Source organism: Mastigoproctus giganteus, chromosome 13, assembly GCF_048544385.1.
Source record: "Mastigoproctus giganteus isolate SK-2022 chromosome 13, ASM4854438v1, whole genome shotgun sequence".
Classification (NCBI taxonomy): Eukaryota; Metazoa; Arthropoda; class Arachnida; order Uropygi; family Thelyphonidae; genus Mastigoproctus; species Mastigoproctus giganteus.
Window position 1 is genome coordinate 138,095,861 of NC_143587.1, and position 15,881 is coordinate 138,111,741.

Sequence of the window (15,881 nt, forward strand, 5' to 3'; positions counted from 1 at the left end):
AAAAACCCAAGTAGATATGAAAATACAAATTATTTTCTTCCCTCCTCACATATTATTTTCTTTCCTCACATAGGTAACTATCCAGTTGACCTTCGAATTTATTCAAACTGTCAGCCTCAACTACCAGCAATCAGTGACTCTCTTGTTAAAAGAAAACTGCCTAGAATGTAATTGAAACCTCTTCCCCTGTAATTTGAAATTATGCCCTGGAGTTTTAAATTTCTCTGTAACAGTGAAAATTCTGCCTTTATTCAGTTTTCTAACCCCTTTCATAGCCTTAGTGACTTGATTAAGGAAGTCTGAGGCCTTTGCTGCACCAGCCAAAAAAAAAAAAATTCTGAGAGAGAAATTCCTGGCTTCCAAGCTCTGTAGCCCACATAATCAGAGTCTCCTCATATGGTCGCCCTTTTGCCGATCTCACCATTCATGTTGCCTGTCTTTGGAACCTTTAAAGAGGCTCAATGTCTTTTTTCAGTGAAGTCTCCATACTTGAACACAGTATTCCAAATGTGGTCTTACAATTCCAAATGTGCCTTATGCAGTGGGACTATGACCTCCATATCTTTACAACATAATGTTTGATAAATCATTATGTTGATCCTGCTCAGATAGCAAACAAACTGAATGAGTATTTTGCATCTACATTCACACATGAGGGATTATGAAGGTTTGAAAATGGCAGAAGGTTATCAAATTGTAGCAGGATACTTAATGATTTTGTAATAACTGAAAGCAAAGTGGAGGAGAAATTGTTGAAGTTAAAACGTTTGGCACACCCAGGGTCCTGAGCTGGATATCATCATTCTTCTCTTCTTTGGTGATTCCCTTTTATCTCTCTCTCTCTCTCGGGATAGTTCAGATATTTTTTTTTTGGCTGGAGCAACATAAGCCTCAGGCTTCCTTGCACCATATTTTTTTTTTTTTTTTTTTTTTATGTGAACCCCAAACACGAGAGGTATTAGAACCTATAGTACTTAGTACCGTGCTTAGGTTGGAGGTTAAGAAGACGAAAGAAGATATTTGTTGACACTGGACTTGAACTTCTGTAGATTGTAATTTTCAGGAAATACGTATGAAGGAAGGTTGTTCCAGAAAACGGCAGTTGAATGAATAAATGAGGAAGATGAAAAGTTGGTTCTGTGGGTTTGAAGTTGGACAGTAAATGGATGTTGGCTGGTGGCGGCACGTGTTTGGACTGTTTTGAAAGAGAGAGCGGGAATTATAGAAGCCAGTTCAGAAGAACAGTGCCCATGGAAGTATCTGTAGAAGAGGCATGCAGCAGAAACAGTATGTCTATGAGACAGTGAGTGGAGAGACTCTGTTAGAGATGAATCATTAATTAACCTAACTGCCCCCTTCTGAATGGAATCAAGAAGCCTGAGAGAGTATTTGGGGGCACCAACCCAGATGTGGGAACAATATTCCATGGCAGGGCGGATTTGCGATTTATACAGAGTGAGCAGCTGTTTGGAAGAAAAGTAACGCCGAGAGCAAAAGAGAAAACCAAGTTTTTTAGATGCAGAGGAAGCAATATTTGTAATGTGCTTGTGCCAAGAGAGATTAGAAGTCAGGGTAATCCCCAAAAGAGATATATCATTTTGCCTAGAAATTGGAGTGTCACTAAAGATAAGCATAGGAGCAGAAGAATCCTTTTTGCGAGATATAAGACAAGACTGAGTTTTAGAAGGGTTGAAATCAACTAAGTTGTCTTTGCCCCACTGGAGAATTACCTGAAGATTGCATTTAAGGAATTGGTAGCAGATTTTCGAGAAGTTGAAGCTGATTGAGCAGGACAAGGTTTCTCAAAATGGAAAGTTGAATGCAATGTGCTATCATCGGCAAAACTATGGATAGGGTTTCCAGTCAATGGAAGAAGGTCATTGATATACAAAAGGAAAAGAGTGCGGGAAAGAACTGAACCTTGGGGGACGCCGGCATTAGTGGAGAAGTTAGAAGACAGAGAGCCATCTACAATCACCCTCAGTGAGCGATCAGAGAGAAAACTGGATAACCAATTACTAAAAACAGTTCGCAAACCATAAGATGGAAGCTTGTTTAGAAGACCTTTATGCCAAACATGATCAAAAGCCTTTGAGATGTCAAGAGCAACTACTTGTGTTTCACCGAACCTTTCCATTGAATTAGTCCATAAATAGGTAACATAAGCCAGAATATTACCTGTGGATCAACACTGACGGAATCCATACTGGCAATCGTTGATCAGACGGAAGGTTTCTAGGTAATTTAAGAGTTGGCGGTTAATTGATTTCTCATTTAAGGAGGAGTAGAAGTAATTGCAATGGGATGATAATTGGATGGGAGGGATTTGTCACCCTTTTTAGGAACTGGCTGGATATGAGCAAATTTCCAAGCAGAAGGAAAAACACCTTTGGAATAAGAAAGTGAAAAAAGGCGGCAAAGAATAGGAGTAAGTTCAGGAGCACAGGTTTTGAGAACAAGTGGAGAAATACCATCAGGATCTGGAGCTTTCTTAGCATCAAGATTCATCAGAATCCTTCTGATATCCTTTTGACGGAAGACCACAGGAGGCATTGAATGGAGCGTGTTGGGAATGGTGGGAGGTGTTTTACCAAGATCATTAATACATGAGCTGGAAGAAAAATGGGATGCTAGCAGGTCAGCTTTATCCCTGGCTGAAGTGACAACAGAACCATCTGGTTTGGACAGAGAGGTGGGAGCAGAGATGGGCAAAAGTTCCAGGCAAGAGACCAGAATGCTCGGCTACCATTAGGGCAAGAAGCAAGTTTTCTACTCTTAGCCTGTTCAAACTCTAGTTTGGACTGATTAATAACTGCTTTACAATTGTTGCGAGCTTTGATGTAGGTAGAAAATGAAACTGAAGAATTAGAAACAAGCCAATTACGATATGCAACATTCTTCTCTTGAACAGCCTTAGAACATTTATTGGAAAACCAAGGTTTAGATAAGGGACGAGATTTTAAAGTGGAGTGTGGGATAAAGGATTCCATTCCTGCAAGAATAATTTCACTGACATGATCTGAGCAAACGTTGACATCAGAACTTTTGAAACAGTAATCCGACCAAGGAAAAGAAGAAAAGAAGTTTCACAGGTCATCCCATTTTGCATTCTTGTAATGCCAAACAACACGAGGTTGGGAATAACCATGAGATAAAGGTTCCATTGGAGAAGAGACAATCACCAAGTTGTGATCTGAAGTGCCTAAAGGACCTCTCACTTCGACCGTGTACTTAGAAGGGTTGTTTGTGAGAAAAAGATCAAGCGTATTGGCTGTATGATTAGGATTGTCCGGTATTCTTGTAGGTAAATGAACAATCTGTGCTAGGTCATTAGTAATTGCAAAAGCCTCAGCATCTCGATCAGCTGGGTCGGTGTGACTAGAAAATGGAAGCCAGCTGGAGTTGTGAACATTAAAATCACCAAGGAAAATTACCTCACTGTTAGGAAAGTTGGACTGGAGAAAGTCAAGTTGCAAAGAGAGGAAGTCAAAGAGCTCCAAGTGATTAGTGGAGTTGGGAGAACGGTAGAGACAACAGATGAATCTGACACAATGAGGTAGAGAGATTTTAAGCCAGAGAAGATCAAAGAGAGGAGATTCCAAATTGCCAAGTCTCTGACAGGGAATATCAGAACGGACATATGCACAAGTACCACCTTTGAGGCAAAAGGAATCATACAGCGAATAATTTGGGCATCTGAGATGAACAGTAGTTGAATCAACCGATAACTGAGATTCTGTCAGAAAAAGTACATGGGGTTTGGCAGACTGCAAGTGGAAATGGACATCGTTGAGATTAGAATTGAGACCACGTATATTTGTGAAATGAATTAGGAAGTCCTTGGGAGGTTTAGATCTTTTCGCAGATAAGCTTGCTCTATTAGTTTGACAATTCATGGTGTATTGCACCATATGGCTTGCACCATATGGCTAATAATAATGAGAAGAAGAAAAGCACCTGGGGTGGATGGGATCTATCCAGTTATATTAAAGGAGGCGGCAAAACAACTAAGCAAACCCTTAGCCATAATTATGAGAGCATCATTGGACTCAGGGGAGGTTCCCACGGATTGGAGATGTGCAAATGTATCCCCAATTCACAAAGGGGGATCGAAGGGTGACACGAGTAATTACAGACCAGTCAGATTAACTTCTGTTCCGGGTAAAATAACGGAGTCACTGGTTAAAGATGCATTGCAGGATCATCTAGACAAGACTGCAGCAATAATTCAGACACAGCATGGGTTTGTTAAGGGAAAGTCTTGTCTGACAATTTGATAGGATATTATGATGTGGTTACAAAGGAACTGGATGCAAAAAATAATTTTGATATCATATATTTGGATTTCAGGAAAGCTTTTGACACTGTTATGCATGGAAGACTATTGTACAAATTGGAGCAGAATGGTATTAAGGGAAGTTGCTACAATGGATAAAAGGATGGTTAAGTGGGAGAAGACAGAGGGTGGTAATCAATGGGTGCTGCTCTTCGTGGACTAATGTTATTAGTGGAGTCCCACGGGGTTCGGTGTTAGGTCTACTGTTGTTTTGTATATTTATCAATGATATTGATGAAGGTATATCAGGCTTAATGTCGAAGTTTGCAGATGATACAAAGGTTGGCAGGGTTGTTAATGACAGTAATGGCAGTGTGCTACTGCAACAGGATCTAGATAATTTGGGCAGATGGGCTAAGAAGTGGCAACTGAAGTTTAACCTTGACAAATGCAAAGTACTGCATATGGGTAGAAGTAACCCCAGAGAAATGTACCAACTGTGTGGTGCTACACTTAAGGTGGTAGAAAATGAAAAAGACCTGGGAGTAATTGTGCAGTCAGATATGAAGTTTTCTGAGCAATGCAGACAGGCTGCCAGGGCAGGTCATGGGTTTTTGTCAATGATATATAGGAATTTTGCTAGCAGGGAGAAGGAGGTGATTGTCCCTCTATATAAGGCAATGGTCAGGCCACGCCTTGAGTACTGCGTACAGGTCTGGAGGCCTCATTTTAGGAAGGATGTAGATTTACTTGAGCGTGTACAGAGAAGGGCAACAAGATTGGTGATGGGAATGAAGGGATCCTCTTACCAAGAGAGGCTTAAGTTCTGCAAATTGCAGTGGCTGGAGACTAGGCACCTGCGCGGTGATCTGATTGAGGTGTATAAGGCCTTGAATGGGTTGAGCATGCTGAATTCTGATGGGATCCTTCCACTTCTTCAGATTACGAACCTAAGGGGGCATAAATTCAAATTAAGAAAAGACAGATGTAGAATAGATGTGCGGAAATTTGCCTTTAGCCAGCGGGTAGTTAATTGCTGGAACAAACTTCCATCTGTCGTTGTGGAAGTTGATAGGTTGAGTAAATTTAAAGAGGAACTGGACAGGCATTTGGAGGGAATGGTGTGATTTTTTTTTTTTTTTTGGCTGATGCTGCATAAGCTCATACACTTGCATCACATGCCACTACTACTACTACTATTATTATTAACCATATTGTGCAAGGAAGCCTAAAGGCTTATGCAGCACCAGCCCAAAAAAAATTCGAGTTAACCTGAGAGAGAGAGAGAAGTAGAAGGGAATCACCAAGAAAGAGAAGAATGATGATATCCACCTCAGGACCTTGGGTGTGCCAAGCCCATACTCACTAGATGTGAGCCCCTGGGGTAAATTGATAGGACACTGTGAGCCTTCCTGACTGCTAGTTTACACTGCTCAGAAAACTTCGTATCTGCCCGTATTATAACTCCCAGACCCCTTTCTTCCTCTACTTTTTTTAATTCATCCCCACCAAATGTATAATTTATTTTGGGGTTGCCATTCTCCAAGTGTAAGACCTTACATTTTGCTGCATTGAAACATAGTTACCACTTTTCTGACCATTCTTGCAGCCTGTTCAAGTCATGCTGAAAGAGCACTGCTTAGTACTAATCATTAACTACTCTACTTATTAGTACTAATCATTATCTGCTCTACCCATCTTTACGTTGTCTGCGAATTTTGACATCAAGCCTTCTATCTCATCATTGATGTCATTTATGAAAATCAGAAACAACAGTAGTCCAAGAACCAATTCTTGGAGGACTCCATTTCTGATTTTACACCAATCTGAAAATTATTCATTAATCACAAGCTTCTGCCTTTTTCCCTGCATCCACCCAGCAATCTATCTTAGAATTTTTCTAGTAATCCCACTGTGTTCCAACTTATACAGTAACCTCTAATGAGGGATTGAGTCAAATGCCTTTCTTTGATTTACTCTTAACTTGATTTATTAACATGATTTGCTCTTAACTAAACCATGTTGTGTGTTATTCAGAATGCCATATCTATCAAAATATGTTGCCTCTTAAGATTTTCTCTACCACCAAAGTCAGACTAATCGGCTGTAGTTACCAACTTCACTTTTAGAACTGCCTATATGTATTGGTGATGTGTTAGCACTTCTCCAGTCCAGAGGAATCTCTCCCAAGTCCAAAGATGCCATCATAATTAACTTTATTAGTTCAATACACTAGCTTGTGACTTCCCTCAAAATTATTGGTATACGCCATCAAATAAAGGAGCCTTACTTGCCTTTACGCTCAAAAGTTTATCTAATAAACAATCATCTGTAATTTCAAAATCACTAATTTCACATGACTCATCCTTACTGGCACAGCCTCTTCTCAGCATGAAGGGTCTTTCTTCAGTAAAGAGAAATGCAAGGTACCTATTCAATTCATCCATGACATCAGCTGGGTTGTTTAAGACTTTCCCACACCCAAGGCACAAGGGTCTGATCTGATTTGCTTTCTTCTTCCTTATATTTATATACATGAAAAATTCCTTATCCCCATTGTTTGCTCTCTTAAGTGCTTTCTCATATGCAGCTTTGGCATCTCTAACCTTATCTGTGGTACTATTACAAAGCAACTTGTAGCTGTTGTAAGATTCAATAGTTTTCATAGTTCTGTAACTATCCCATGCTGTATTTTTCTGCTCCGTTTGATCAATTAGTTCCTCATTCATCCATTTTAGCATCCTCCTTCTGCAATGTTTTCTTAATAGTATGTATGTGTTCATTGCTTCTGTTATTTTTTCTTTAAAGGTATTCCATAATTCAAGTGTATTTGCCCTCACTCTGCAGTGCACCCAGTTAAGGCTCCCCTGTATCCAGGTGGGAAGGAGCAGCAGTGCGTAGCACACGCTTCTTGATTAAACCATGGTTCGAGCCCATCACCACCAAATACGGAGGATGTGGAAAGGTCAGGGAATGACCACCGCATATTCCCGGAGCAATATGGCCTTAGTTGCTAATGCTCCTAAAAACCAAATAACAACAGCACCCAGTTAATAGATTCCATATAGTGCCTTAAATTGTTAGAGTCTCCTCTCCTAAAATTAAAACCTGTGCCTTTAACCACTGCAACATCTTTCTTCATCTTCCAAATGATGACTGCATGATCATTACCTTCCTGTATTTTAAGTTCTGTGATATTGTCTAATTCGTGAGTAATGATGAGGTTAAGAATATTTTCACCCCTAGTATTTTCTCTAAAATGATAGTACAAATAATAATCAGCTAGTTTATTTAGAAAATTTTTTTTCCTAAGGTGAGTTTTCCTCCCACTTATTCCAATCAGTCTAGGGCAGATTGAAGTCATAATTGATAAGACATTCGTGCTTACTTGCTCATTCCATCTGTGTGTAAAGGCTCTGGTCATACTCTTCACAGTCTTCTGGTCTGTACATTACTTCCACTCTCATGATACCTTTGCCAACTCACACCACACAGATTTTATGCTGGAAGACATAACTTCAGACTCAGCAAAAGCTCTTTTCACACTCACACTGCTTTTGATAAGAAGTGTGACACCACCACCCACTTCTATCTTCCCTATCTTTCCTAAATACATTATACATACCACAGTGGAACTTGTCATCCCCAATTTTTGGGTGGTACCACTTTTCTATTTGCCCTATTATGTCAGCATTAGTTGTTCTAACCTGGAGTTCCAATTCAACCATTTTATTAGCAACACTCCTGACATTACTGTAGATACAGTTAAGACTAAGTATTCTTCTATAGTTTACTACCCTGGCACACCCCTTGGAGTTATTTAGGCTTGTTTACCTATCTTTCTTATTCTGCTCATTTGTAATATTTTTCTTTTGTGGAAGTTGTGGAAGTTGATAGCCTAAATAAATTTAAGGCTGAGCTGGACAGGTATTTGGAACGAATGGAGGGGTGAAATGGGAGCAGTTTTTTTTTTTTTTTTTTTTGGCTGGTGCTGCATAAGCTTGCTTTCTTGCATCATATGCCTCTACTAATGCTAGATCAGTTTTGAGGGTCTTATCTGTGTTTCCATATATATTTCCATTTATGCACATAGCATTAGTAGAGGCATATAATGTAAGAAAGCAAGCTTATACAGCACCAGCCAAAAAAAATAAAAAATACCCTTCCCATTTCACTGATCCAGTCTCTCCAAAAGTTTGTCCAGTTCTTCCTTGAATTTATTTAAGCTATCAACTTCAACATGACTGATGGAAGTTTATTCCAGCAATGAACCATCCACTGGCTAAAGGCAACTTTCCGCATGTTTATTCTACAACTGCCTTTCCTCAGTTTGAATTTATGTCCCCTCAGGTGCATAATCTGAGCAAGAGGAAGAATCCCATCAGCATTGAGCTTGCTCAGACCATGCAAGGCCTTATACCGGTTTTAATTTTCCAGTGCATGCTGTTATCTTTTATCTGTTTTTCCAACTAATAGATGCACTTTTAATAGATGTCAACAATGGAGGATTTCTCATAGAGCAAAAGAATGCATTTGCTTTCTTTGGGTAGCATTGCCACCCCTACAATGGTACAAATAAAAAAAAAATAAATAAAATAATAATAGTTAATTTAGTGCTGTTGGCATCAATAAATTAATTATTATTTAAAAGAGACTGCACCATATCAATAAAAGTATTTAAAAGAATGGGGTAATGACTTGTGTCAAAGTGTCCGCAACCTGTGCAGAGCAGCTTAGTTCATACATGTTCAAGAGCAACAAATAGACAGTGGGAAATATATAGGAGGGTTGATTTGGTAAGGTTGAAAATTTCCCCTTAATTTGCATGTGGCTTCTGCAATGCTTAAGGCAGTAAACATTCTAGTTATATAAACATGTCCACATTAGGGAGAGAGACTTGCAGATTACATTGTGAGTGGCATTCATTCTGTAATAGTATGTGAAAAAGGAGTGTTATTTATTTACTTAGTATCATCATTAGTTATTAAGTGTGTAATAAATAATGTTTAATTATGTTGTTATAGTGGTCTGTAAAGGCCATAGGTTACTGTACATTTAGATGAAACTAGCAAATTGCAATATGATAGATTTATACAAAATAAATGCTACCTAGTGGAAAAAAAAAAAGAAATTATTATTTTTTATTTCTGGAATTTCTTCCACGTGGAAAATGTATAGTCTGCACAACAAATATTCTTCAGTTACTTAAGTAGTTGCTTCTCTAAGTGCATGTATTGTTTTCATGTGTTCCACATGCCTGAAAGTATATGCATAATGTATTTGAATGGGTTGGATTGGATCACTATAAGTTTTGTTAAACAGTTTAATTCATTTTTCTTTATAATGATAATTTTTTCTTTCCTCCTTACCATAGTCGTAATGGCTTATATAATTATTCTTTATTGCAGTTCTGCTATCCTAATGGTGATGTTGGCAATTGATAGGTGGTGTTTCAAGTATTGGATATTTACACCATATGAATTTATATTATTTAATTGGTTTCATGATATTGGAGCTTTTTATGGTTCTCACCCATTTTACTGGTACTTTACTGAAGGACTGGCTGCTGTATTGACATCTCATTTAATACCATTTATTTATGCTCTGAAAGTACCTAGAACTAGTTTCCTATTCTTTGTGATAATTTGGACGGTGACTATATTGAGGTAAGAATATATAACACTTTCTAATAAGATGTTGCATAAAGCTTCATTCATTTTTAAAACTATGCATAATTGGCATTTTCATTAGTAGAGGCATACGATACAAGAAAGCAAGCTAATATAGCATCAGCCAAAAAAAAAAAAAAAAAACATTTCACACATCCATTTACTCTAAAAGTTTATTCAGTTCTTCCTTGAATTTATTTAAGCTACCAACTTCCACAACGACATAAGAAAGTTTGTTCCAGCAATCAACTACCCACTGGCTAAAGGTAAATTTATGACGTTTAGCTATTTATGTGGCATATAATATTTACTAATACATGGATTGAGGAAAAAGTAGCAGTAATCAGGTAGTAATAGAAAAGTATAATTTACTGTAACACAGCTGTTGATTACATTCCATAATGTATAATCATTACTCATTTGCTTATTAACCTTTTCCTGTAGACTATATTAACTGTGAAATTCTATCTACAGAGTAATACCTATTAATAATAATAATAAAAAAAAAAAAAAAATGCTAATTGCAGGGATGTTCTTTAATTTTGAGGAAGAGGTTCAGGTTGCATTGACCTGTATCAGAAGAGTATGGTGGCTGCCTCAATGCTTCCCAGTTCTATTAGTTCAGAAGTTCCTTGACAAAAAAAACTGTCTTGTTATGTAAGATAGTGGGCAGAGTGTGTAACAAATGTGTCTGTTTTCGACACAATTTAAGTTGTAGATGGTGCTGAAGAAGTGAGCAATAGTACCATGCATTGACCATGAAATTTCTTGGCATGGCATTACGAGGAGTGGCATATTAATAGGCATTGGCAATAATCAGCACCTTCATATTTACTGATTCTTGTTGGAATGTTTTCAATTGAGGAGACTGATGGTACAAGTGATTTTATCAGCTCCTGCAAATGAAGAAACCGCTCTGTGACTGACATTTTGAAAATAGTCAGGACATCTAATGCCAAGATAACTTACTCTGGTGATCAGCATACAGGTACAAATTACTTTGTAATATCTTCAAATCTGTGTGCTACAACAAAATATAGTATAATTCTTGCTGTCTGTCTTGTAAACTCTTCTAAACATACATAGTCTGTAGACTTCTCTTGTAGATATTGATGCAAGCTACTCCACAGATGAAATTTCAGGCAGCTATTGTATTGAAGTAATGTAATCAGTAAGTAAAATGAAATTGTAATTTCTTTTTAATATTTGGTTGTCATTGCTTCTTATCTAGTCTTCATATAATAATCATGAAATTGTAAGTGATGTGTTTTTTTTTTTTCCTTCTTTCTCCCACCTCTCCCTCCCACCCTTACTACCAGAAATGACTAAGATAGGGACTTAAAAGAGGAATCATGAGTGGCCAGTCATCTTAACTTGTGCATTAATAAACAGAATTGATATAGTGTTCCCATATGAAACTTCCTCAAACTTGAAGAATAGCACCCTTGACAACACTTAAAACCATTAATTCTGTATATTTAATGGCACTTCAGGGGCTACGTGAGATGTTGTTTCATCATTTCAAATCTGTTATATCTAATATGCATACAGGCCTCTCTGATAGTAAAAATTACTCCTGGATTATCAGTCTTTCTTTCACCTTCTTTTGTGGCCCATTCTGTCCTGTTTCTGTTAGATCTTCATCTGTAACCAGAGTAGGTCCTCTTTTTTTTTCTAATGATATCTTGACACCATTCATGCTTGATGGCAGGACTAAGGTGACTAGCATGAATCACTGGACCCACTGTAGCTGGTGTCAGTACTTAAAACTAGTGGTGGAACTGTAATGTCATGGAAAATATTTTTGGGACACATTAGGTCCCCTGGATCAACGATAAATGCCACAGTCTACTTGAACATTGTTACTATCTAGGTTAATCCCTTCATGTTCACAGTTGACTTGGTGCATTATTAAAATAATGCATCATGTCAGATCATCTAGGATTGGTTTTAGGAGCATGAGATTGCCTTTCTATATTTACATTGGTCTGTTCGGTCACCAGATTTCATCTTGATTGAATATCTGTGGGATTAGGTGAAATGAGCTGTTTGTGACAGGAATCCACCACTGCTGAATCCCTGTAAAAAAAGCTCATTCTGGCTAATGATATAAATAAATGCAATAAAATATTTTTAAAATTACTGTACCCCTTCAGAAACCTCTGGATGTATTTTTTGCAACAGAAACTATAGAAATTTTAATTACCTCTCACCTTTTCCACCTGGCCTGGGTATTGACTTCATTGGTAGTATGTAAAAGAAACATCCTCAACCATAGTGAGCCATACCCTTACTTCTTTTGAAGATTATGTAGTTTTTTTTAATTTTATTTATTAACTCTGTCAAGCTTCATTTGTACTGTTTCTTTATATATATTCAGTGGTCACTGAATTATGACCACCTCATCTGTAATGTGCTGTGCTGCATAGATTGCACTATAAAAACTTGAACAGCTTCCTACACCAGGCATGTCAAACTGAGGGTCCCCCGAGGGCCATATGGGTCACATTTGTGTTGTCATGAGGGCCGCACATGACAACTAATTGAAGTCATTTAATAAAAATTATTGCAGAATATTTTTATTACTTAAACTTATAAACATACAATGTGCATACAAATGGTTTAGTGGCTAGCCACATTCATGAATGCAAAGTAATGCATTCAAAGTTTAACAAAAGAAAAAAAAAAGAAATTTTAAATGGCAACATAGACTTGTATGCAACAGCAACAAATACATTGTACAAAAATTACAACAGTTCAAAATGAACATTTATTTACAACTATTTTTAGTGTTTTGTCCTGGGGCTAGACACCTCATTTTAATGACAGTTTTTGCGATCTCTCTCTGAAATGTCTGTGCAGTTCCGACTTTCATCAGAGATGAGAAATGTTGATCAGTCAGTCTTGTTCTCTGAGAAGTGTTTGTTGATTTCATGAAGGAAAATAACTGTTCACACACATAGGTAGAACCGAACATTGCCATAATCCTTGTGGCAAACTTTCTGAAGTTTTTAAACTTTTCAGGAAGGTATGTAAAGAAACGAGGTATCCCCACTTCAAGATACTTTGCTCTGAGTGTAGAATCCGACTGCATTTCTAATAGTTCCATCTGCAGTCTTTCTTCTGCCTTGGCAACATCAAAGGTGAATGGTGCTGAGAATAATGCAAAGTGGTGTTCAAAAGATGAGAAATCACGAAATCTTTCCTGAAATTCTTTTGACAACAATTCCAGGTGACTTTCATACTTAGCAAAGCTAAGTACAGACTCAGTATTGGCAGTGTTTTTCAGTTCTTTGCACTTAGGAAAATGAACTAAATTTTCATTTGACAACTGTGACTTCCATAAGCTTAGTTTTGTAATGACGCACTTGATGTCATCATACAACTGAGCGATGAGTTTGTTTTTACCTTGTAATTTCAAATTAAGATCAGTTAATTGTGCAGTAATGTCCACAGCAAAAGCCAGATCCTGGAGCCAACTTTCATATTTTATTTCATCCATGTTTTGACCTTTCATCTCCAAAAACATAATTATTTCTTGTCAAAACAAATAAAATCTTTTCAGCACTTTGTGACATGACAACCAGCAGACTTCTGTGTAGAATGGAACATCGGTAAACTGATTATCCATATCTTCCAACAACTGGCTGAATTGACGGTGGTTGAGAGCACGGCCTCTGATATAATTCACTGTCTTTGTGACCAAACTAAGCACATGATCCAATTTTAAAATTTTTGAACACAAATTTTGCTGATGAATAATGCAATGAAAATTTGCAAATGATGAATCTGGATGCGAATTTTCTATTTTTGTTCATAACATGGCAACAACACCATTATGTCTGCCAACCATATTCGCAGCACCGTCGGTAGATAAGCATGCAAGTTTACTCAAATCCAAACCATAGTCATGCAGAACCTGCTCGACTTTCTCAAAGATGTCCTGGCTTGTTGTAGTGTCATGCATGGGGATCACTTCAATCAGTTCTTCATAAATATTAAATTCACTGTCACAAGCCCTGATGAAAACCGCAAGCTGTGCTATTCTAGTGATGTCAACCGTCTCATCAACAGCAATAGAAAAATGTTCAAATCTTGATGATGTGGCCTTCAACTGTTGTTTCAAATCACTTGACATTTCATCAATCCGTTCAGCAGCAGTGTTCCTGGTTAATGAAATATCTTTGAATAAGTGTGCTTTCTCTGGACACACAATTTGAGCCGTTTTTACAAGGCATTACGAAATTGCTTTACGAAATCTCCTTCACTGTAAGATTTCCCACTCATGGTGATCATTCGGCTGAGTTCATAGCTTGCAGTAACGGAAGCGACATTCCCTTTCTCAATTTTCATAAAACAAGTCTGTTGCTGTCTCACGTTAGCCTTCAATTCCTTGAATCTTGAGACATGCATTGGGCCTTCATATTTATTGTAAGATCGATGGTTCGTTTCATAATGTCTTTTCAAGTTGTACTCTTTTGGCGTGGCAATGCTTTCGTTGCAAATTAAACAGTGTATCTTTCCATTTCACCGTTGTGCAAAAATACTGTAATTCCCATTTTTCTTGAAACACTCGCCATTCTTCGTTCGGTTTCCTTTTTCTCTTAGCTGGAGAAGCACTAGCCATTTTTAAAGATGATGTGCAATCTGAAAAATAATAAAATAAAATTAAAAATAAAATCACTGGTTAAAAAACCGAAACAAAATTTAGGCCAGCTTATGTATTGTTATGAGCGAGATAAATGGGTTTTTACCTCATGCTCGTTGGTTCCACTCTCTCACTCAGGCTGAGTGGTGTACCCTAACGAGAGAGGAACCTTTTCCACTTGTGGGCCGTGGAATTCAGATCAGGACCAGGTACCTACATCAATAAATTGGCAAGAATGCTAGAATTCTTGTCGTAAGGCAGCCCCGCGAGATATTCAAAATTCTAAATTACTTAAATTACTTCAATTAACAGATTTTGCGAATCGCTACAGTGTCCTTTGTGCGGGCTGCAGGTGTGCTTGCAAAGGGCCGCATTCGGCCCGCAGGCCACATGTTTGACATGCCTGTCCTACACTAAAGCAGTTGTAATTTGCATCTAGTTGTACAAGTGAAACTGATAAAGTAGCAGTTGTGGGATGCAGTGAAGATATCATGGAGTTTCAGAAGAGCACGATTGTGGGATCTCCTTCTATATCGGAAATGGTATGTCTTGTCGGTTGCTTATGGCCCACTGTTGTTGTGTTATTATTTGGTTTTTAGGAGCATTAGCAACTAAGGCCATATTGCTCCGGGGATATGCAGTGGTCATTCCCCGACCTTTCCGCATCCTCCGTATTTGGTGGTCATGGGCTCGAAACCCGGTTTAATCAAGAAGCGTGTGCTACGCACTGCTGCTCCTGCCCACCTGGCTATGTAGGCGCCCTGGCCCACTGCGGTTAACAATATACAAAGAATGGTATCAAATGTGTCAAACCACCACCTGCTGACAGAACTGTAAAGGATTATGCTAGGTGGATGTTCATTGTAAGAGAAGGATGAAGTGCATTGTATGGGCTCAACAGCAGCTCACTGTGTGGCAGCTTACATCGCAATAAAATATGGGGAATGCAAGAACAGTATCCAAAATGACGATTTGCCGCACTCAAAGATATGGGGTTCCACAATAGATGACCCAAGAGATACTGCTCTCCTCACTGTTGATCATCATTGATGGTGAATGCTGTCAATAACATGCTGGTTGGATACTGGAGGACTGGAAACAAGTATGCTAGTCAGATGAGTCCAGATACCTGGTGCAACATGCTGACAGATGCCTTTGTGTGTGTGGCACAAGCAACACGAGTCCATGGACCTATTGTTCGTGGTGCTCACTGCATAGGCAGGTGTTGCTTAATATGGGGCATGTTTTGTGGTAAGAACTAGAACTCCTGTTACTTATAGACCAATGT

The 15,881-nt window shown here is 38.2% G+C and overlaps 1 protein-coding gene across 1 annotated transcript in view; it reads left to right on the forward strand.

Moving 5' to 3' along the window:
- Positions 1 to 15,881, forward strand: part of PIG-B (phosphatidylinositol glycan anchor biosynthesis class B) — a 106,185-nt gene that overhangs the window by 57,318 nt on the left and 32,986 nt on the right. Inside the window, exon 6 of the mRNA XM_090387368.1 lies at positions 9,685 to 9,942. Coding sequence (XP_090243494.1) covers positions 9,685 to 9,942 — 258 coding nt within the window. The remainder of the gene's footprint in view (positions 1 to 9,684; positions 9,943 to 15,881) is intronic.